The sequence below is a fragment of the Leuciscus leuciscus genome (assembly GCF_965113295.1).
Source record: "Leuciscus leuciscus genome assembly, chromosome: 9".
Classification (NCBI taxonomy): Eukaryota; Metazoa; Chordata; class Actinopteri; order Cypriniformes; family Leuciscidae; genus Leuciscus; species Leuciscus leuciscus.
The window spans coordinates 3,409,490-3,427,356 of record NC_138733.1 but is presented as its reverse complement, the minus strand read 5'-3'; the positions used below and the strand labels follow the sequence as shown (position 1 = coordinate 3,427,356).

Genomic DNA, 17,867 nt, shown 5'->3' with positions numbered 1-17,867 from the left:
GTGTACTTTTTTTTTTTTTTTTTTGTGTTTTTGTTTTGAAACTAACATGAAATATTAAATAATAAAAAAATCATAAAGTTTCTTCAAAGTGTGTTTTGATGAAAGATGAATGTTTATATTGATATGGTTCAACTCATAAAGAATGAACACAGTAATCTAATGGATTAAACTGAATCTGTTCTCTGTTCCAGTTCAGTCCAGCAGAAGAGCTCAAACCCAGAGTCCAGCTGTGTGTCTATGAAGAGTAACTGCTCTATGGATCATCCACAACATTTTAAGAGTGGAGACAAACGGCCTGATCTCAGGTATATCATTTCTTTAAAAAGTTATGCTATTTTTATGAAATCATTATTAATATAGAGCAGTTTTATGATCTTAAGTTCAAATCATGTAAGTTTCAGTCTATTAAAGGGGTTGATTTTGATTTCACTTTTCTAACTTTAGTTAGTGTGTAATGTTGCTGTTTGAGCTTAAACAACATCTGCAAAGTTACAACACTCAAAGTTCAAAGCAAAGGAAGATATATGCTTTTAAAGAAATATTTTTTTAAGGACTACAACAAACGTCTGGTAGGGACTACACGACATTCCTCCAGGGTTAGTGACATCACTAACCCTAAAATTGACATAAACCGTGCCACTGGGAACACAGTCCATGTTAAGAAGAGGAAGAGTTGTTGTAGTCGAGCACATTTGTGAGTCTGCTCAAGCTGTCTCATCCGTCTTTCACATGCAATACAGTACGCAACACAAATGCAATAGCATGTCACTCTGTAGGCATCTTACAACAGTTCCCACACGAGCGATTTATAGATTATCATGACAGAAAATGCTAATCAAAGACTTGAAGATAGTTAACTCCACATCAGCTGCATAAATTCATCAACTAACCATTCAGAAACGTCCTGTTGCTTCTACATGTTGTCACTTCTTCTTGAGTCTCTCCATCATTGTCCGACTCCAGTTTAATCATGAAAGGCAGGACAGTTTCTGATATTTTAGTGCTTGTCTGCGTGATTGGAATTGTTTTTATGACACTTGTAGTGACATTAATGAACTTACGGAAACAATGTCTGCCTATGGGACCTGGTAGAGAAAAAAAGCTGTCTCAAGAGAAGACAAAAATGAAATAAGAAAAGCAAAAATCCAGTACAAGAATAAAATTGAAAATCAGTATAATAGTGGGGATCTAAAGGTAGCCTGGCAAGGTATTAAAACTATGGCAGCCATTAATCAGCCTGTATGCAGAACAGGGCAACCAATAAAATTGGATAGTATAGACGACGGCAGATTTGCCAGACACTTCTGAATCTGTTCTCTGTTCCAGTTCAGTCCAGCAGAAGAGCTCAAACCCAGAGTCCAGCTGTGTGTCTGTGAAGAGTAACTGCTCTATGGAGCAGCCACTAACGTTTAAGAGTGGAGACAAACGGCCAAATCTCAGGTATATTATTTCTATAAAGATGTGCTTATACAGTAGTATGATACTTTTGAATTAGACGCATAATTTATCAAAGTCAGTCAGTCAGTCTAATACTAGCAAAGACATCAAGTAAATGTAAGCTGAGATTTTTTCCACCTTTATATAATGGAGTTATATTAAGTAGATGTTTCTAACCGCTGGTTCAGATTTGTTGAAAGCTTCACAGTGTCTGGTCAGAACAGTGATGTTTCACAGCAAGAGCACCGTTACTATGGGGCGCCGTTTGTAAAGCGTCTCACGCTGAAAATAACAGCAACATTTTGTCACATTTAGCTTCAAACAATGTTTAAAAAACTGGTATGAATTTTTGACGGTCACTTTTTAGCACATTTACAACAATATTTGTCAACTTAGAGATATTTTAAATAGTTAAATCTAAATATTAAATGTTATACCTAAATGTTAAATCTAAATGCTAAATCTAAATGCTAAATCTAAATCTAAATGTTAAATCTAAATGTTAAATCTAAATGTTAAATCTAAATCTAAATGTTAAATCTAAATCTAAATGTTAAATCTAAATCTTAATGTTAAATCTTAATCTAAATGTTAAATCTAAATGTTAAATCTAAATCTAAATGTTAAATCTAAATCTAAATGTTGAATCTAAATGTTAAATCTAAATCTAAATCTAAATGTTGAATCTAAATGTTTCGGGTGAAACTAAATATTGAACTAATATGCAAATTCAAAATGCCGGTAACCGGATTTAGATTCAACATTTAGATTTAGATTTAACTATTTAACATTTAGGTGTAACATTTAATATTTAGATTTAACTATTTAAAGTATCTCTAAGTTGACAAATATTGTTGTAAATGTGCTAAAAAGTGACCGTTAAAAATTCATACCAGTTTTTTTAAATGATGTTTGAAGCTAAATGTGACAAAAGGTTGCTGTTATTTTCAGCGTGAACCGCTTTACAAACGGCGCCCCATACGTTACTAGAGTACAGTAGTGGTTTATCTTTAAAGCTCAGCAAAACATTGGTCTCTTTAGTCGGATGAGTCTTCGTCCTCCATTGTGTCTTTGAGAAGAGTCATGTGATCTTAGTTGATGTTCACCTGAGTTGAAGTCATTCTAAAATTATATAGTTGATTTCAATTTGTTTGTTTTGAATTTTTTAATCATGCTTAACATTTGCAAACAAGCAAGTTCATTTCTTAAAATAATTATAATCAAAATTTGAAACACAGTGCAAAACACCACTGTAACCCAGTTACAGACATTAAAGTAAAAGTGCACAACATTTATAAGTCTGTCTGCTTTTTATTTTACTTAGTTTTAAAACCAGTTCAGTCCAGCAGAAGAGATCAAACCCAGAGTCCAGCTGTGTGTTTATGAGGAGTAACTGGTCTATGGATCCGCCATTATATTTTAAGAGTGGAGACGCACAGCCTGATCTCAGGTATATCATTTTCATAAAAGTTATGCCTATAGTATTTGATTTTTATGAAATAATTATTAATATACAGCAGTTTAAAGATCGAGTTGAACAAAACAATTCTAAGTTCAAATCCTGCAAGTTTCAGTCTATTAATGATGATCATTGTGCTCTTGTGTAAAGCTCTATGTATTATATTGTTAATACATTCACACACTGTAAAAGCTGTTGGTCTGTTACTCAGTTAATGACACAATTACATCAATATCAGTGTGTCTGATTCTTTACCCTCTTCATTCTGATTTAAGGTCAAATCTTCTATCCAGACCAGTTAAAAACAAAACTGTGTACAAGCCTGTGATTCAACCACAAGACTTTAATGAAAGCATGTGTCCTGGTTTCAGGTAAAATGGAGTAAAAATACAAAAAACATTTTGTTGTTTAATTTTAGGTGTTGCACTTCTCATCACACATACACGTGATTAATAATTGAAACCTAATGATGTTCTGTGTCCCATAATGACAAAAAAAAAATCAATTTTGTAATTTACGGCTATTTACTTCTCTAACTTGTGTAATAATGTGGTATTTTATTCTTACAGCCATGACTCTAATCCTGCTGAAGTCCTCAACACATTGAGATCAAATCTGAGACAGAAGTTTGAGTGTTTGTATGAGGGAATATCAAAGCAGGGAAACCCAACACTCCTGAATGAGATCTACACAGAGCTCTACATCACAGAGAGTGGAAGTGGAGAGATCAATAATGAGCATGAGGTGAGACAGATTGAGACACAGTCCAGGAGAGCAGAAACAGAGGACACACCGATCAAATGCAGTGACATCTTTAGACCTTTACCTGGACAAGACAAACCCATCAGAACTGTGCTGACAAAGGGAGTCGCTGGCATTGGAAAAACAGTCTCTGTGCAGAAGTTCATCCTGGACTGGGCTGAAGGGAAAGAGAATCAGGACGTCCAGCTCATATTTCCACTTGCTTTCAGAGAGCTCAACTTGATGAAGGACAAAACACTCAGTCTTTCAGATCTTCTTCATCTCTTTTTCCCAGAAACAAAAGAAATGGACATATCCAGTGATGAGTATAAAGTGTTGTTCATCTTTGATGGTCTGGATGAGTGTCGTCTGTCTCTGGATTTTCAGAGCGATGTGAGGTTGTGTGATGTGACTGAATCAGCCTCAGTGGACGAGCTGCTGACGAACCTCATTGTGGGGAATCTGCTTCCCTCTGCTCTCATCTGGATCACCTCCAGACCAGCAGCAGCGGATCTCGTCCCCTCTGAGTGTGTCCATCGAGTGACTGAGGTACGAGGCTTCAGTGACACACAGAAGGAGGAATACTTCAGGAAGAGAATCAGTGATCAGAGTCTGGCCCACAGGATCATCACACACCTGAAGTCCTCAAGGAGCCTCTTTATTATGTGCCACATCCCAGTGTTCTGCTGGATCTCAGCCACTGTTCTAGAGAAGGTGTTGAGTGAAGCAGAGAGAGGAGAGATTCCCAAGACTCTCACTCAGATGTACACACACTTCCTGATCATTCAGACCAACATCAAACATGAGAAGGACTATGAGAAGAAAGTGAAAGATGAAGACATGATTGTCAAACTGGGGAAACTGGCTTATCAGCAGCTTGTGGAAGGCAACCTGATCTTCTATGAGGAAGACCTGAGAGAGTGTGGCATTGATGAGACAGAAGCATCAGTTTACTCAGGATTGTGCACTCAGATCTTCAGAGAGGAGTTGGGCTTGTGTCAGGGGAAAGTCTTCTGCTTTGTTCATCTGAGCATTCAGGAACATCTAGCAGCTCTATATGTGCATCTCTCCTTTATCAACAATAACATCAATGTGTTTGATCAGATTACCAAACCAACTAGTGGAGTAAAAGTTTCCCTATCTGATCTCCATCAGAGAGCTGTGGATGAGGCTTTACACAGTAGAAATGGGCATCTGGACCTTTTCCTTCGTTTCCTTCTGGGTCTGTCAGTGAAGTCTAATCAGAGTCTCTTACAAGAACTAAAGACACAGACAGCAAACAGCTCTCACAACAAGAAGAGAACAGTTGACTATATTAAAGAAAAGATCAGTGAGAATCCCTCTCCAGATAAATACATCAATCTGTTTCACTGTCTGAATGAACTGGGTGATCTTTCTCTAGTGAACGAAGCTGAACCTCATATGAACTCTAGAGGATTATGTGATGTGAAACTCTCCTCGTCTCAGTGGTCAGCTTTAGTGTTTGTGTTGTTGTCCTCAGAGGAGACACTGCAGAGGTTTCACCTGAGCAGATTAATTGGAGACAGAAATGATCGGTAAGTAACACTGAGTGCAATCAAGAGAAACTCAGAGATCAGAGGTGTTTAAATCACGGGCACAGATTGATTTCTGGGATATTGTACATAATTTGTGGGTGTTTCTCAGACCGTGGCTGTGTCCTAGTAAGGCTGCATATCTCGACTGCCACATCATCAAGCGCCTCTGAAGGCCGTCTCAGTTTGAAGGATCTTTTGAAGACAGACTTCATTTTGTGTCTTTAATTCAGCTCATTTTGAAGGATGCATCAAGTGTTTCCTTCGTGTTCTTCAATCTCCCACAATCCTTTGCACACATTCCAATTCACGTAAAAGAACAAATGGAAAACGAGTCGGCACTGAGTTTATCTGAGTTCATTATGAAATGTAAGACACAAATTATGTATTCGGAGATGAAGGCATACATGTTATCTTTTGTTTTGGTGTAAATTAATCACTGAACACTAAACTGACAATATAGAGTTAATATTAAATGTTAAATGTAAGGAGGATTTAAATGTAATGAGGAGTTAAATGTTAAATGTAAACCACTGGGAGACACAGACAGCTGTCATTCACTGTATTGCATTTATAAAAAAGTCAGTTAATACAAAGATATTTAATAGAAAGTATTTTTCCTAAATTAAGTTTGAATAGTATTTTTGTGCCGTGACAGTGGGGCGGGAACATGTGTGATGTAGCCATGCACACTTACTAGAGCGTCTCATTCTAGTGTTTAATGCTGAGGACTCGAGTCTACAAGCCTCAGAAGGACCCGAGTAACTTCATTAATCCTCTGAGGTCTGAGCTGTTTTCTGGCCCTGGAGGTGTTCTGACATGCTCTGACATTTGTGCTTATTTCTGTTACTTGTGACATTGTCATGGCTAAAGTCTTATTACACTGTATTTAGCACAAACTCTGCTACAATAATATATCAGCAGCATGTATGTAAAAGTTTGTAGTTTTGAGATAATGACATTTATGCGTGATTTGTGATAATACCAAAAAAAATTGTCACTGAAATAAGGCCATGAAACCCATACTGATTATTTCTTCACAAGACTTTTGAAAATTGTATCACGTAGCCTAGAATATTTGCTCCAAAACTATGTGAAAATCACCCTGACTGCTCATTCAGATAAGACAATATATTGATTTAAAATTTCTAAGACGTGTTTTGTGTGAAGAGCCATATGCGAAGAGGCGTGATCATCTCATGAATATGTAAGCCTTCAACACCTGAGAAAGACAAAGACACTTCCCTAACTGCCCTATTAGGAGCGATCAGGCCCTGTCATTCAGAGCAACCTTGCACAAAGAATGAGGAGATTTAAAAAAGAATGGCTTTTAGATTGTTTGGATTTATTTACAACACAACACAATCCAAAAATACACAACAGATGACAAAAGAGCACATTGAAAACAATGATCCAAAGACAGAGACCTTTGTGCCATTCCTAAAAACATTGTACATACCTTTAATTTCCAAGGTGTTTGATTTTCACTTTACCATGTTCATGTACAGAGACTCATGTGAATGTTGAAGTCAGCAGGACTCAGTTGCATCTGGTCCCTGAAAGAAAAGAAAAAAAGTGAACATACTGGTATCAAGAGAAACTAGGCCTGCACGATTTTGGGAATACATTTTAGATTTTTCTGGTTAAAATTGCTTTTTAAAATTCACAGAATACACACACACACACACAAATGTTTCCAACAATATATAATATAATGAACACCATGTTTGTTGTGCCTTGTAGGCATACGCTATGTGCAGTACTGCATAAAATAATTATAACAATAACCTATAGCAGCCTATAAATCTTCCAAAAGATTTCAGTAACAATGCTAGAGAAAAATATATTGATTATCTTATGTTACTTCAAATGTTTCCATTCGTTATGATGATATGAAATGAGATAATAGTAAAAACATAAAGCCTAATGTTTGGTGCATTTTTCCTTTCAAACGCAATCGCCCCAAAATATGATACATTCAAACGCACAGCGCGCTCCAAAATATGATACATTCAAACGCACAGCGCGCTCCAAAATATGATACATTCAAACGCACAGCGCGCTCCAAAATATGATACATTCAAACCCACAGCGCGCTCCAAAATATGATACATTCAAACGCCATCGCGCTCCAAAATATTAAACATTATGGTTATACATATCTATGTTTGAGCAGATATCCACAAACAGTATTTAACAGTAAACACGGGTCTAAATAGTATAATATTCACCATATATCTAGCAACAGTTCAACTGCAATGTGAAGTTTATGCAACAATACCATAAACTAATAAGTACGAATTTCTTACCTTACATCTTTCTTGTCTTCAAATCGCGTTCTTCTTCTTCTGGGGGTAAATCCAATGTAAGCTCAGACGTGTCTTCCAAACTCGACGAAAAGCAGAGACTTGTGAAGTTTTTTGGTGTTTTGTGTTTGAGGTAACGAGGGCGTTCGCGTCCCATGTGGACGATTTGCATGTGAATCACTTTTGCGCGAGTGGGCGTGGCCGAATTAAAAGTAATTAGCAAGCGTTTGAGATACTGGACATCCTGTTGGTTTTATACAAATTACTTAAACAGAGAATATTTGTTTTCAGTTTGAATCCGATCATTTAAAAGTACACACTTAAATGTGTATAAAGGTATATGGCTCATAAATGTGTGACAAGTACTCGCTGAGTTTTGTTTCAGTTTATAGACGTGCTCAAGAAAAAAAAGTTCACCGCGACGGAGAGGCAGAACGCACACCCTGTTTATTTTCTTTATTTTACAAAAGCACAATGTTTTGATTTGATTGTAAGTGGACACATACAAAAGTAGAAATATCACAGATTCTTTTTTTATATTTCTTTTTTCTGTATAACCATAAATGACGGAGTAATTTAAGTTTATTGTACTACAATGTGAAGAAAATCCAGCAAAACGCGGGGGCGCGTTTGCCGACCTCAGAGACCCACAATAATTTTATAGCACATCACCGCATAACTGATGCGCTGTGAGGATAAAAGATTAGATTAACTTTCTTCTCATTTCAAAAACAACTTGTTTAACACAAAATACTTATTGATTCTTAAAAATACGCATTAAGAAAATAAATGAGATTAATCTTTCATCGTCTCATCGAGAATATGCGCCGTTAATGCAGCTTCAGATGCCAAAAGCTCTGTTAGTTTTTACTGTTGTCACGGTTCATGAATTCACTGACTCTTTCTCGCGCTGTGTTTGTGTATATGTGTGTGTGTGTGTGGGCGTGGTCGCTGATCAGCCGCTGATTGTCATCAGCGCCAGCTGATTCTGATCAGCGATCTCTATTTAAGCTCCTGGGGCTGGTTGCACCAGCTGTGCGTAAGTTATAACTTAGCCTAGTTTTGACGTAAATGGACACTAAGTTACGACTTACGCACTTCTTAATATTTTTGCGTTGCACCATTAAACTTAGTTGAAGTGTAACTCTACGTATAAACTAAATACTTACGGCAGCCTCCGCTCAGGAGTAACGGATGGAATAAAATATCAGACAGACTGAACTGCATCAATAAGCTCTTCTTTTACCTGACAGACTTCAATTCTTTAGACATATATGATTACGCTGCCATTTACATTCGCTTACATTTTAAGAGAGAGAACATTATGTGAAAAGATTACTTTGTTAGCGGCTGTCTTTAACACGAACCCGTCCTAAACAGCGCGCCGCTGTGTGCATCGGTCCATGTTGTGCATGTCAAATATCAGTCATAATCAATAAACGTAATTTCTTATGTTTTTGGAAATCAATATTTATTTATTGGTCCTTATTCATTTCATTTCAAATACAGTTTCTGAATGTGATTTACATATAAAAAACACTTATGCTATTCATGATCAAGTATCATATTTAATGGAAACTTATTTTTACCGTTAGTAACGTGAGGCAAAAGAATGAAGGATAAACTGAAATTCACAGCATTTCAACACAACATCTGCTCACGTATTTGAAGGCTGCTATTGGATCATCGAGGCTAAACGTCATATTATGCGACTACGCATTACTTTACGGAGAGCTTACGACCTACTAGCTACGTTCTGCCTTACGAACAAATGGTGCAACGGAATAAAGTTCAGAGTTAGTTACAAACTAGCTAGTAGTTACTAAGCCTCTAGTGTGGACTTTACGTTCCAATTTAAGAAAGAACTTACGAACAGCTGGTGCAACCCTACCCTGGTCTTTCATCCTGTGTTTGTCAGATCGTTGTTTGGATTATTCCCTGTGCTGTGTGGTCTTCGTTGGTTTCCCGGTTCCCGTTGGAGTTTGTGTTGAGTTTCTGTCTGCCTGCCGTCGTCAAAGGATCCTGTCTCTTCTCATCACTCCACGGGTTCGGGTTGAGTTTCTGTCTGCCAGCCATCATCGGAGGATTCTGTCTCATCTCATCACTCAGCGGATTGTCGGGTTGCCCATCTGCCCCCTGCGCTGCCAGGGCTCATTGGACTGTGTGCTTTCTACCACCTTCTACGTGTTCATTCAATAAATCTGGTTTTCTTGCAGTTGCATCTTCTGTCTTCATTAAACGTCACAGAACGATCTGACCAACAGCGAGAACCCCAGATCTGGCCTAATTTCTGTCCAGAAGCGCTACGAGGATGGACCAGCAGGAGGAGAATTTAGCCCTCACTGGCCGCGCTGTACAAGCCTTGGTAGCGCAGGTGTCCGCGCTCACCCAGCGGATTCAAGAACTAGCGACTACCACTGCGCCACCCACACCGCCAACTCCACCCACGCCCTCGCCGACCAACCATCCACCTGAGCCAAGATTACCTGCTCCTGAGAGGTATAACGGTGAACCCCAGCTGTGTAGAGCATTTCTAACCAAGTGTTCCATGTTTTTTGCTCTACAGCCCCAGACTTTTGCTTCTGAAGAAGCCAAAGTGGCTCTGGTTCTGACCCAACTGTCTGGACGTGCGGCTCTGTGGGGGACGGCGGTGTGGGAGAATAAGGATCCATGCTGTTCCTCGTTCCAGTCACTCGCGGCAGAGATGAAGAGGGTGTTCGATCGGGCGGTGGCTGGAAGAGAAGCTGCACGTCAACTAGCTGATCTTCGCCAGGGAAGCCAATCGGTCACCGACTATTCGATCGAGTTCCGCACCCTGCCAGTCATTACATTCACTACTGATTATCTGACACACATAACCTCAGGCAACCACACAGAAGAGCTCTCATCTCTACTCCTTGACTCTCCTCATACTCCGGTGGTCCTCGGTCATCCCTGGCTCACCCAGCACAATCCCAGGGTTGACTGGGGTCACAATTCTGTGTCTGCTTGGAGCACTAAGTGTTATGCGTCTTGTTCACCAGAACGACGTTCAGGTGGTCCGATACAGCCGAGGCTGTATTCGCTAACCTCAAGAGCCGCTTCAGTTCAGCTCCCATTCTGATTGCCCCTGATCCATCACGTCAGTTCGTGGTGGAGGTCGACGCGTCAGAGGTGGGGGTAGGTGCAGTTCTATCCCAGCGTTCTTCCACAGATGACAAGATGCACCCTTGCGCGTTTTTGTCCCATCGTTTATCGCCTGCCGAACGTAACTATGACATTGGTAACAGAGAGTTGTTGGCAGTCAAGTTAGCGCTGGAGGAGTGGCGTCATTGGTTAGAAGGGTCGGGGGTACCTTTTATCGTTTGGACCGATCATAAGAACCTGGAATATATTAGATCTGCCAAAAGACTCAACTCCAGGCAGGCTCGATGGACACTTTTTTTTCAGTCGTTTTGATTTTTCACTCTCGTACCGCCCGGGGTCCAAGAACATCAAACCCGATTCTTTATCTCGTATTTTTGATCCATCCGAACGCCCGGTTACTCCCGAGTGCATTTTGCCCAAGAGGATAGTTATCTCCACACTCACATGGGAGGTCGAATCGAAGGTCAAGACGGCCTTAGGAGTAATGCCTCCGCCCGGCTGCCCACCGAGTCGTTTGTTTGTGCCAGAGGGGGTTCGGTCCGACGTTATTCGATGGGGTCATTGTTCCAGTGTAGCATGTCATCCAGGGGTAAATCGCACCAGTTTTTTGGTCAAGCAACGATTCTGGTGGCCATTAATGGATCGCGACATTCTGAGTTTTGTTTTGGCTTGCTCGGTTTGTGCCACTGGTAAGACTTCCAATCGACCCCCAGATGGGTTACTCCAACCGCTGACTGTCCCTTTGAGACCCTGGTCCCATATAGCGCTAGATTTTATAACCGCCCTCCCACCCTCCCAGGCTAAGACGGTTGTTTTGACCGTAGTGGACCGGTTCTCGAAGGCGGCTCATTTTATTCCCTTGCCCAAATTACCTTCGGCCAAGGAGACAGCGGTGGCTGTCATATGTCACGTCTTCCGGTTACATGGCCTCCCGACAGACGTGGTTTCTGACAGGGGTTCCCAATTTGTTTCCAAATTTTGGCAGGAGTTTTGTAGATTACTGGGAGCGACTGTCAGTCTATCTTCGGGTTACCATCCCCAAAGCAACAGGCAAACCGAGAGGGCCAACCAAGATCTTGAGAGAGTGTTACGATGTTTGGTGTCCAAGAATCCTTCCTCCTGGAGTCAGCAACTTTCATTGGTGGAGTACGCCCATAACTCGTTGCCAGTGTCATCTACGGGCCTATCTCCATTTCAGTGTAGCTTAGGGTACCAGCCACCAGTTTTTTCTAGCCTGGAATCCGAAGTCGCGGTCCCCTCCGCTCACGCCTTCGTCCAGAGGTGCTATCGCACATGGACCAGAGCCCGCGAGACTCTGCTCCAGGTGGGAGCACGCACCAAGGCTAAGGCCGATCGCCACCGGTCAAAGCCTCCCGTATACGTCGTGGGTCAAAAAGTGTGGCTTTCTACAAGAAATATTCCGCTCCGCTCCGTGTCTAATAAACTAGCTCCCAAATTCATTGGCCCATTCACTGTCACCAAGATCATAGTCCGGTGACAGTCCACCTCAAACTTCCTCCAGCGTACAGGAGAATTCATCCCGCCTTTCATGTATCCAAACTAAAGCCCGTTTTTCGTTCTCATCTTAATCCGCTAGTCCCGGTTCTCCCACCGCTGCGACTCGTAGATAGGGAACCTACGTATTCGGAAAATCGTATTCTGGACTCGAGACGGAGGGGACGCGGATTTCAGTATCTGGTGGACTGGGAGGGTTACGGTCCGGAGGAGAGAAGTTGGGTTCCTGCGAGAGACATTCTGGATCACTCCCTTATTGATGATTACAATCAACAGGTAGGTCCTCCTGGGAGCGCCAGGGGGCGCTCCTAGGGGGAGGGGTACTGTCACAGTTCATGAATTCACTGACTCTTTCTCGCGCTGTGTTTGTGTGTGTGTGTGTGGGCGTGGTCGCTGATCAGCCGCTGATTGTCATCAGCGCCAGCTGATTCTGATCAACGATCTCGATTTAAGCTCCTGGTCTTTCATCCTGTGTTTGTCAGATCGTTGTTTGGATTATTCCCTGTGCTGTGTGGTCTTCGTTGGTTTCCCGGTTCCCGGTTCCCGTTGGAGTTTGTGTTGAGTTTTTGTCTGCCTGCCGTCATCAAAGGATCCTGTCTCTTCTCATCACTCTACGGGTTCGGAGTTGAGTTTCTGTCTGCCAGCCATCATCGGAGGATTCTGTCTCATCTCATCACTCAGCGGATTGTCGGGTTGCCCATCTGCCCCCTGCGCTGCCAGGGCTCATTGGACTGTGTGCTTTCTACCACCTTCTACATGTTCATTCAATAAATCTGGTTTTCTTGCAGTTGCTACTTCTGTCTTTATTAAACGTCACAACTGTCAGTTTCTGTAGTGAATAATTGACTGGCGTTTGAGACTTCTTCACCGACATAACTCTCACGCAAAGTTTGCACATGGCTGTGGGATATAATATACAATGGCTCGCCTTCATGTTTTAAAATGGAAATATTTTTAATTTTGTGGCATTTTTCCTTTTCACCAGTTGCTCGCAAAATGATGGACAATGATTCACATTTCGTGCGCTTCATTTCCCGTGATAAAACAAGTAGCAAGTTAAACAAGTAGGTAAATAAAAAAGTAACAACCAGCAAATCCGTGTGCTTAAAATTTCTGCAAATAATTTGGTAATGCAGGAACACAAATACTTTTTTTCATGAGCCAATTCAGGAGTTAAATGTCTCCATGGTGATAACCATAGCAACCCACAGGACAAAAACAAAACAAAAAAACTGATATGTTAAAATAGTGTTGTAGTGTAAATGCAGACTAATAGACCTGCCACTGCAACACTGACAAGATAAAGAAAAAACAAATCTGTCTTGGCTGAATACGATTAGTAGCTTCTACAGTTATAGATACTAAAACTACTTATTCACATGTCCTTTTTAAAGCAGTGTTTAATTAAAAAAATATTTGAGGGTATTTAGTAAGCAATGTAATGTATTATTTACTTATGATAGTAATTATTATTATTATTATTATTAAAATTATTATTAGCATTAATAATTAACTTATTTATTTTTTATTTTACAATAGTGACACACAGAACACTGGAGATGAAGTTCTCCAGAAGCTGATGCCTGTGGTTACAGCAACTAGATACGCTCTGTAAGTAATATTATTACATTTCTTACTTAAACATTATAAATTAATGGTTTAACAAATTATATGAGTGTCACACTTCAGCTTTTAAACCCTCCACCTATCTGACCTGATATGTGATCTACTTAACTATTTTTAATGATATTTGTGTGAGAAATTTATTTTCAAATATATGCATTTTTATTGTATATAAACATTTATATTTATACTTTTTTATATATATTCATTTTAATGTAATATAAAAGTTAATAAATTTAAGGAAAATACAGATGTATTAAACGCATTCCATTATATCAGTTTTTTATAATCTTTCTGTCATGAGGAAGGTTTGTTCCCTTTCGTAAAGGGAACTCCCGCTGCATCGATACTCGATACTTTGGGGAATGCCTTCGGCATGAAGCGTCTGAAGTCAACTATGGAACTATTCCAATCTTGATTGGTGCAACGTCACCCGTGACGTCGCATGTGACGGTGATCCGGAAGCTACAAAAGGGTCACAGGAACCAGGAAATGTTAGCTTCTGGTCTTCAGCAAGCGCTCTATGTCATCTTGTCTGTTCTATTTGGTGTTGTCTGTCCCGTGAAAAGAGTATTATTTATGGTGAATAAAAGAGAAGCTATTCAGGCAGTGTGCGTCCCCTTGCCCACGTTATTTAAGCGAGGGTGACACACACTCGCTTTGTGTAGTTTGTCTGGGAGTGGAGCATGCACGGGCGGTGCTCGAGGGCGCTGTCTGTGCAAACTGTTTTCAATGAAAAAGCTCCGCTCCCGTTTGAGCTTGTTCGATCAATTAGATCAGGCTCGCGTTTCCAGTGCATCAGGTCCCGCGTCTGTTGAGGCAGCGCGCCGCTTGTATGCATAGGATTCGCACGTGGGGCTGGCATATGATACTGAGACGGTTGCGACCCTTTCTCAGTGTTTATTAACCAGCTCCACTGGTCTCGCGCACGGTTCGGAAGCCCGCGCTGCGGCTTCTTCCGACCGTGTTAAAGACAGAGCGTTTGATTCGATCAAATAGATCAGGCTCGCGTTTCCAGTGCATCAGGTCCCGCGTCTGTTGAGGCAGCGCGCTACTTGTATGCATGGGATTCGCACGTGGGGCTGGCATATAATACTGAGACGGTTGCGACCCTTTCTCAGTGTTTATTAACCAGCTCCACTGGTCTCGCGCACGGTTCGGAAGCCCGCGCTGCGGCTTCTTCCGACCGTGTTAAAGACACAGCGTTTGATTTATCTGGCTCCGAGGAGTTAGATATTATTTATCAACACTGAATCACGTGGATATGGGGATTCGCCACCCCATATTCCCGTTAGTGAGGAGTTGCTGGAGGTTGTAATCTGGGCAGTGGTTAAATTAAATGTTAAATGGCCATATAATAAGCAGGAAGCGACTAAGAAAAATAAAATGAATGAGCGCTTCCTGCAGACCCAGTCACAATCTTCGTGTCAGAGCCTTCCCTTTTTTCACTGATCTCCATACTGAGGTATCGAGATCGTGGAAAAATCCATTTTCATCTCGATTATTTCCCCCCCATGTATATATTTACTCATCCATTAGGGAATCTAATGAAAATGGTTATGAGGTGATGGCTCGGGTTGAGGAATATTTTGCGAAATATTTTCTCCCCGACATTGCGTCACCCCTGATAGCTCAGATACTTCCCTCCAAATCTCGTACATCGAATTTGTTAGGGAAAGCATATATGGCGGTGGGTCGAGCCGGTGCATTCCCACACACAATGGGGTTATTACAGGCATATCTGGCTGACCTCATCAAGCAGGTGGATGATAACTGGGAGGTCTCACTCAATGGTATTACTGAATTTCATAGAGTAGCTGACTTATCTCTCCGTATTATTAAAGAGACGGTCCGTGCTATTGGCCGTTCTATGGCAGCACTAGTCGTCTCAGAGAGACATTTATGGCTTAATCGCTTGTGGATCGGGGAGAAAGACAGGGCTTTCCTTCTCGATGCTCCCCTTTCACCTTCCGGCCTCTTTGGCGACGCGGCAAGATCCGTTGTCGAGAGGCTTCAGGAGGCAGAGCGACAATCAGCTATCCCCAGTTGTCAGTCCAGGTCTCATGGGGTTGCTGCCAGGGGGCAGCCTCATGGGACAGCCGCCAGCTCCTCATATTTTGAGAAGGTTTCCTCTCGTGCCCCCCCGTATAAGGCTTGGGGCCAGAAGAAACATTCTCGCACGAAGCACTCCATACCGAAGACAGGTCTGAGGACTGTCTCTCGGGCTAAGATGGCTTCAACTAAGAGGTCTTGTCGTAGCACGCAGACCCTTATGGGCATTCCCCCAGGAGAGCGAGTACAGGAGTCTCGCCCCCTTATGCAGCCCTTAGGAAATCGATGTTTGCTTCCCGCCGCCGATGGCGCTTCGGGACACATCGGCTTCCAGCGAACACAAATCGCAGTATCTGCCCGATGACGTTGCGGCCCTGTCGAGTTCGCCGCCTCTCAGGAGGTCTGTAGAGAGCATATTTCGGTTAGTTCCTGCCAGTTAGCTGCTTCAGGTCACCGAAGCCATTTGGAAATTTATAGCCGAGGCCAGTCTCGAGGGACTGGTCCCCATAATGGCATATTTAGACACCCCGAGGGGTCTTCAAAATATATCCTAGGGGGTCCTGCTTACAGTGGAGCTAATATACAAATATTATCTACTAAGGGGGCCAGCCCCGAGCAGGGTCGGTTCTTGGAACAGGAAGTCTAGTCCCTCTTAACACAGGAAACCTCAAAGTGGGCTCTTCCTTGGTTACGGGAGCCTGGGTTCTACAGCTAGCACTTCATAGTTCCTATGAGGGGGGGAGTTAGGCCTTATTTTGGATCTCATGGTACTGGATCAACCTCCGAGGGGGTTCAGATTCAAGTTACCGACTGTCAGTCAGACCAGCTCCGAGGACTGGTCTGTCTTGATAGATCCACAAGCTCCTTAACTCCTCTTTCCCTTCTAACCCTATCACAGGAAGTTTCCGAGATCCGCTTTTGGGGGGAAAAGCGCATCAGTTCTGGACTCTTCCAGTCGGCCTAGCCTTATCCCCTCGCACCTTCACTAAATGTATGGACACGGCCCTTGCTCCATTGAGACTTCAGGGGGTCCGTATCTTATAGATGACTGGCTCATTTTGGCTCAGTCGAAAAGAACTAGCAATTCAACATCGAGATGTTGTTTTGCGTCATCTGAGGTGTGTGGGGTTGAGACTCAATGTGAAGGAAAGTTCCTTAACTCCTCTTCAGAGGACTACGTCCCTGGGAGTAGAGTGGGACTTAGTCACGATGCGGGCACAATTGTCTCCTGCTCGTATAAATACTATCTTAAACACATTGAAGAGTATTAGGTTAGGCCAGGCTATCACTGTCAAACACTTTCAAGGAGTTTTGGGTCTTATGGCTGCAGCTTCCACGGTAGTACCCTTTGGTCTGCTCCATATGAGGGCCTTGCAGTGGTGGCTCAGGAACAAGGGTTTTTGTCCTCTGGGAAACCCTTTTCGTACGATCAGAGTTACGCGCAGATGCCTTCGTTCTCTTGTCGTATGGAAGAAACCATGGTTCCTGTCTCAGGGCCCGGTTTTGGGAGCACCATGTGAGAGAAAAACTCTGACCACGGATGCGTCCCTAACGGGCTGGGGTACGGTTATGGAGGGCCGTTACACCCGAGGTACTTGGAAAGACCATCATCTCACATTGCATATTAATCGCTTGGAGATGTTGGCCGTATTTTTGCCCTGAGGCACTTCCTTGTAGACCTCAGAGGCCATCATGTTCTTGTTAGGACAGACAATATGTCGGTGGTCTCTTATATCAACTGCCAAGGGAGGATTGAGATCTCGCCCTCTTTGTAGACTGGCGCATCAAATTCTTCTTTGGTCCCAGGACAAATTTCTCTCCATCAGATCTATTTATATTCCTGGGGTTGATAATATGGGAGCAGACATCCTGTCGAGGCAGGGGCTGAGGCCCGGGGAATGGCGGCTCCACCCTGAAGTGGTTGAGCTTATATGGAGAGAGTTTGGCCGGGCGGAGGTTGACCTGTTTCGCTTATCATGAGAACTCTCATTGCCCGCTCTGGTACTCTCTCTCACATCCAGCTCCTTTGGGCTTGGATGCCATGGTACAGATGTG

The 17,867-nt window shown here is 42.2% G+C and overlaps 1 protein-coding gene across 2 annotated transcripts in view; it reads left to right on the top strand.

The window, feature by feature from the left end:
* The window catches only part of LOC309506213 (uncharacterized protein), a 415,585-nt gene that overhangs the window by 336 nt on the left and 397,382 nt on the right, over positions 1-17,867 (top strand). The window contains exons 2-7 of one of the 2 annotated variants that reach the window (XR_014208682.1): positions 192-305; positions 1,327-1,440; positions 2,762-2,887; positions 3,172-3,267; positions 3,466-5,193; positions 13,677-13,748. Coding sequence is in view for 1 of the 2 variants with exons in the window: in XM_082179916.1 (XP_082036042.1) it covers positions 192-305; positions 1,327-1,440; positions 2,762-2,887; positions 3,172-3,267; positions 3,466-5,192; positions 13,673-13,748 (2,253 nt within the window). In the remaining variant the exon portion in view is untranslated. Of the gene's footprint in view, positions 1-191; positions 306-1,326; positions 1,441-2,761; positions 2,888-3,171; positions 3,268-3,465; positions 5,194-13,672; positions 13,749-17,867 lie in introns of both variants that reach the window. The other variant, XM_082179916.1, reaches the window with a different exon arrangement.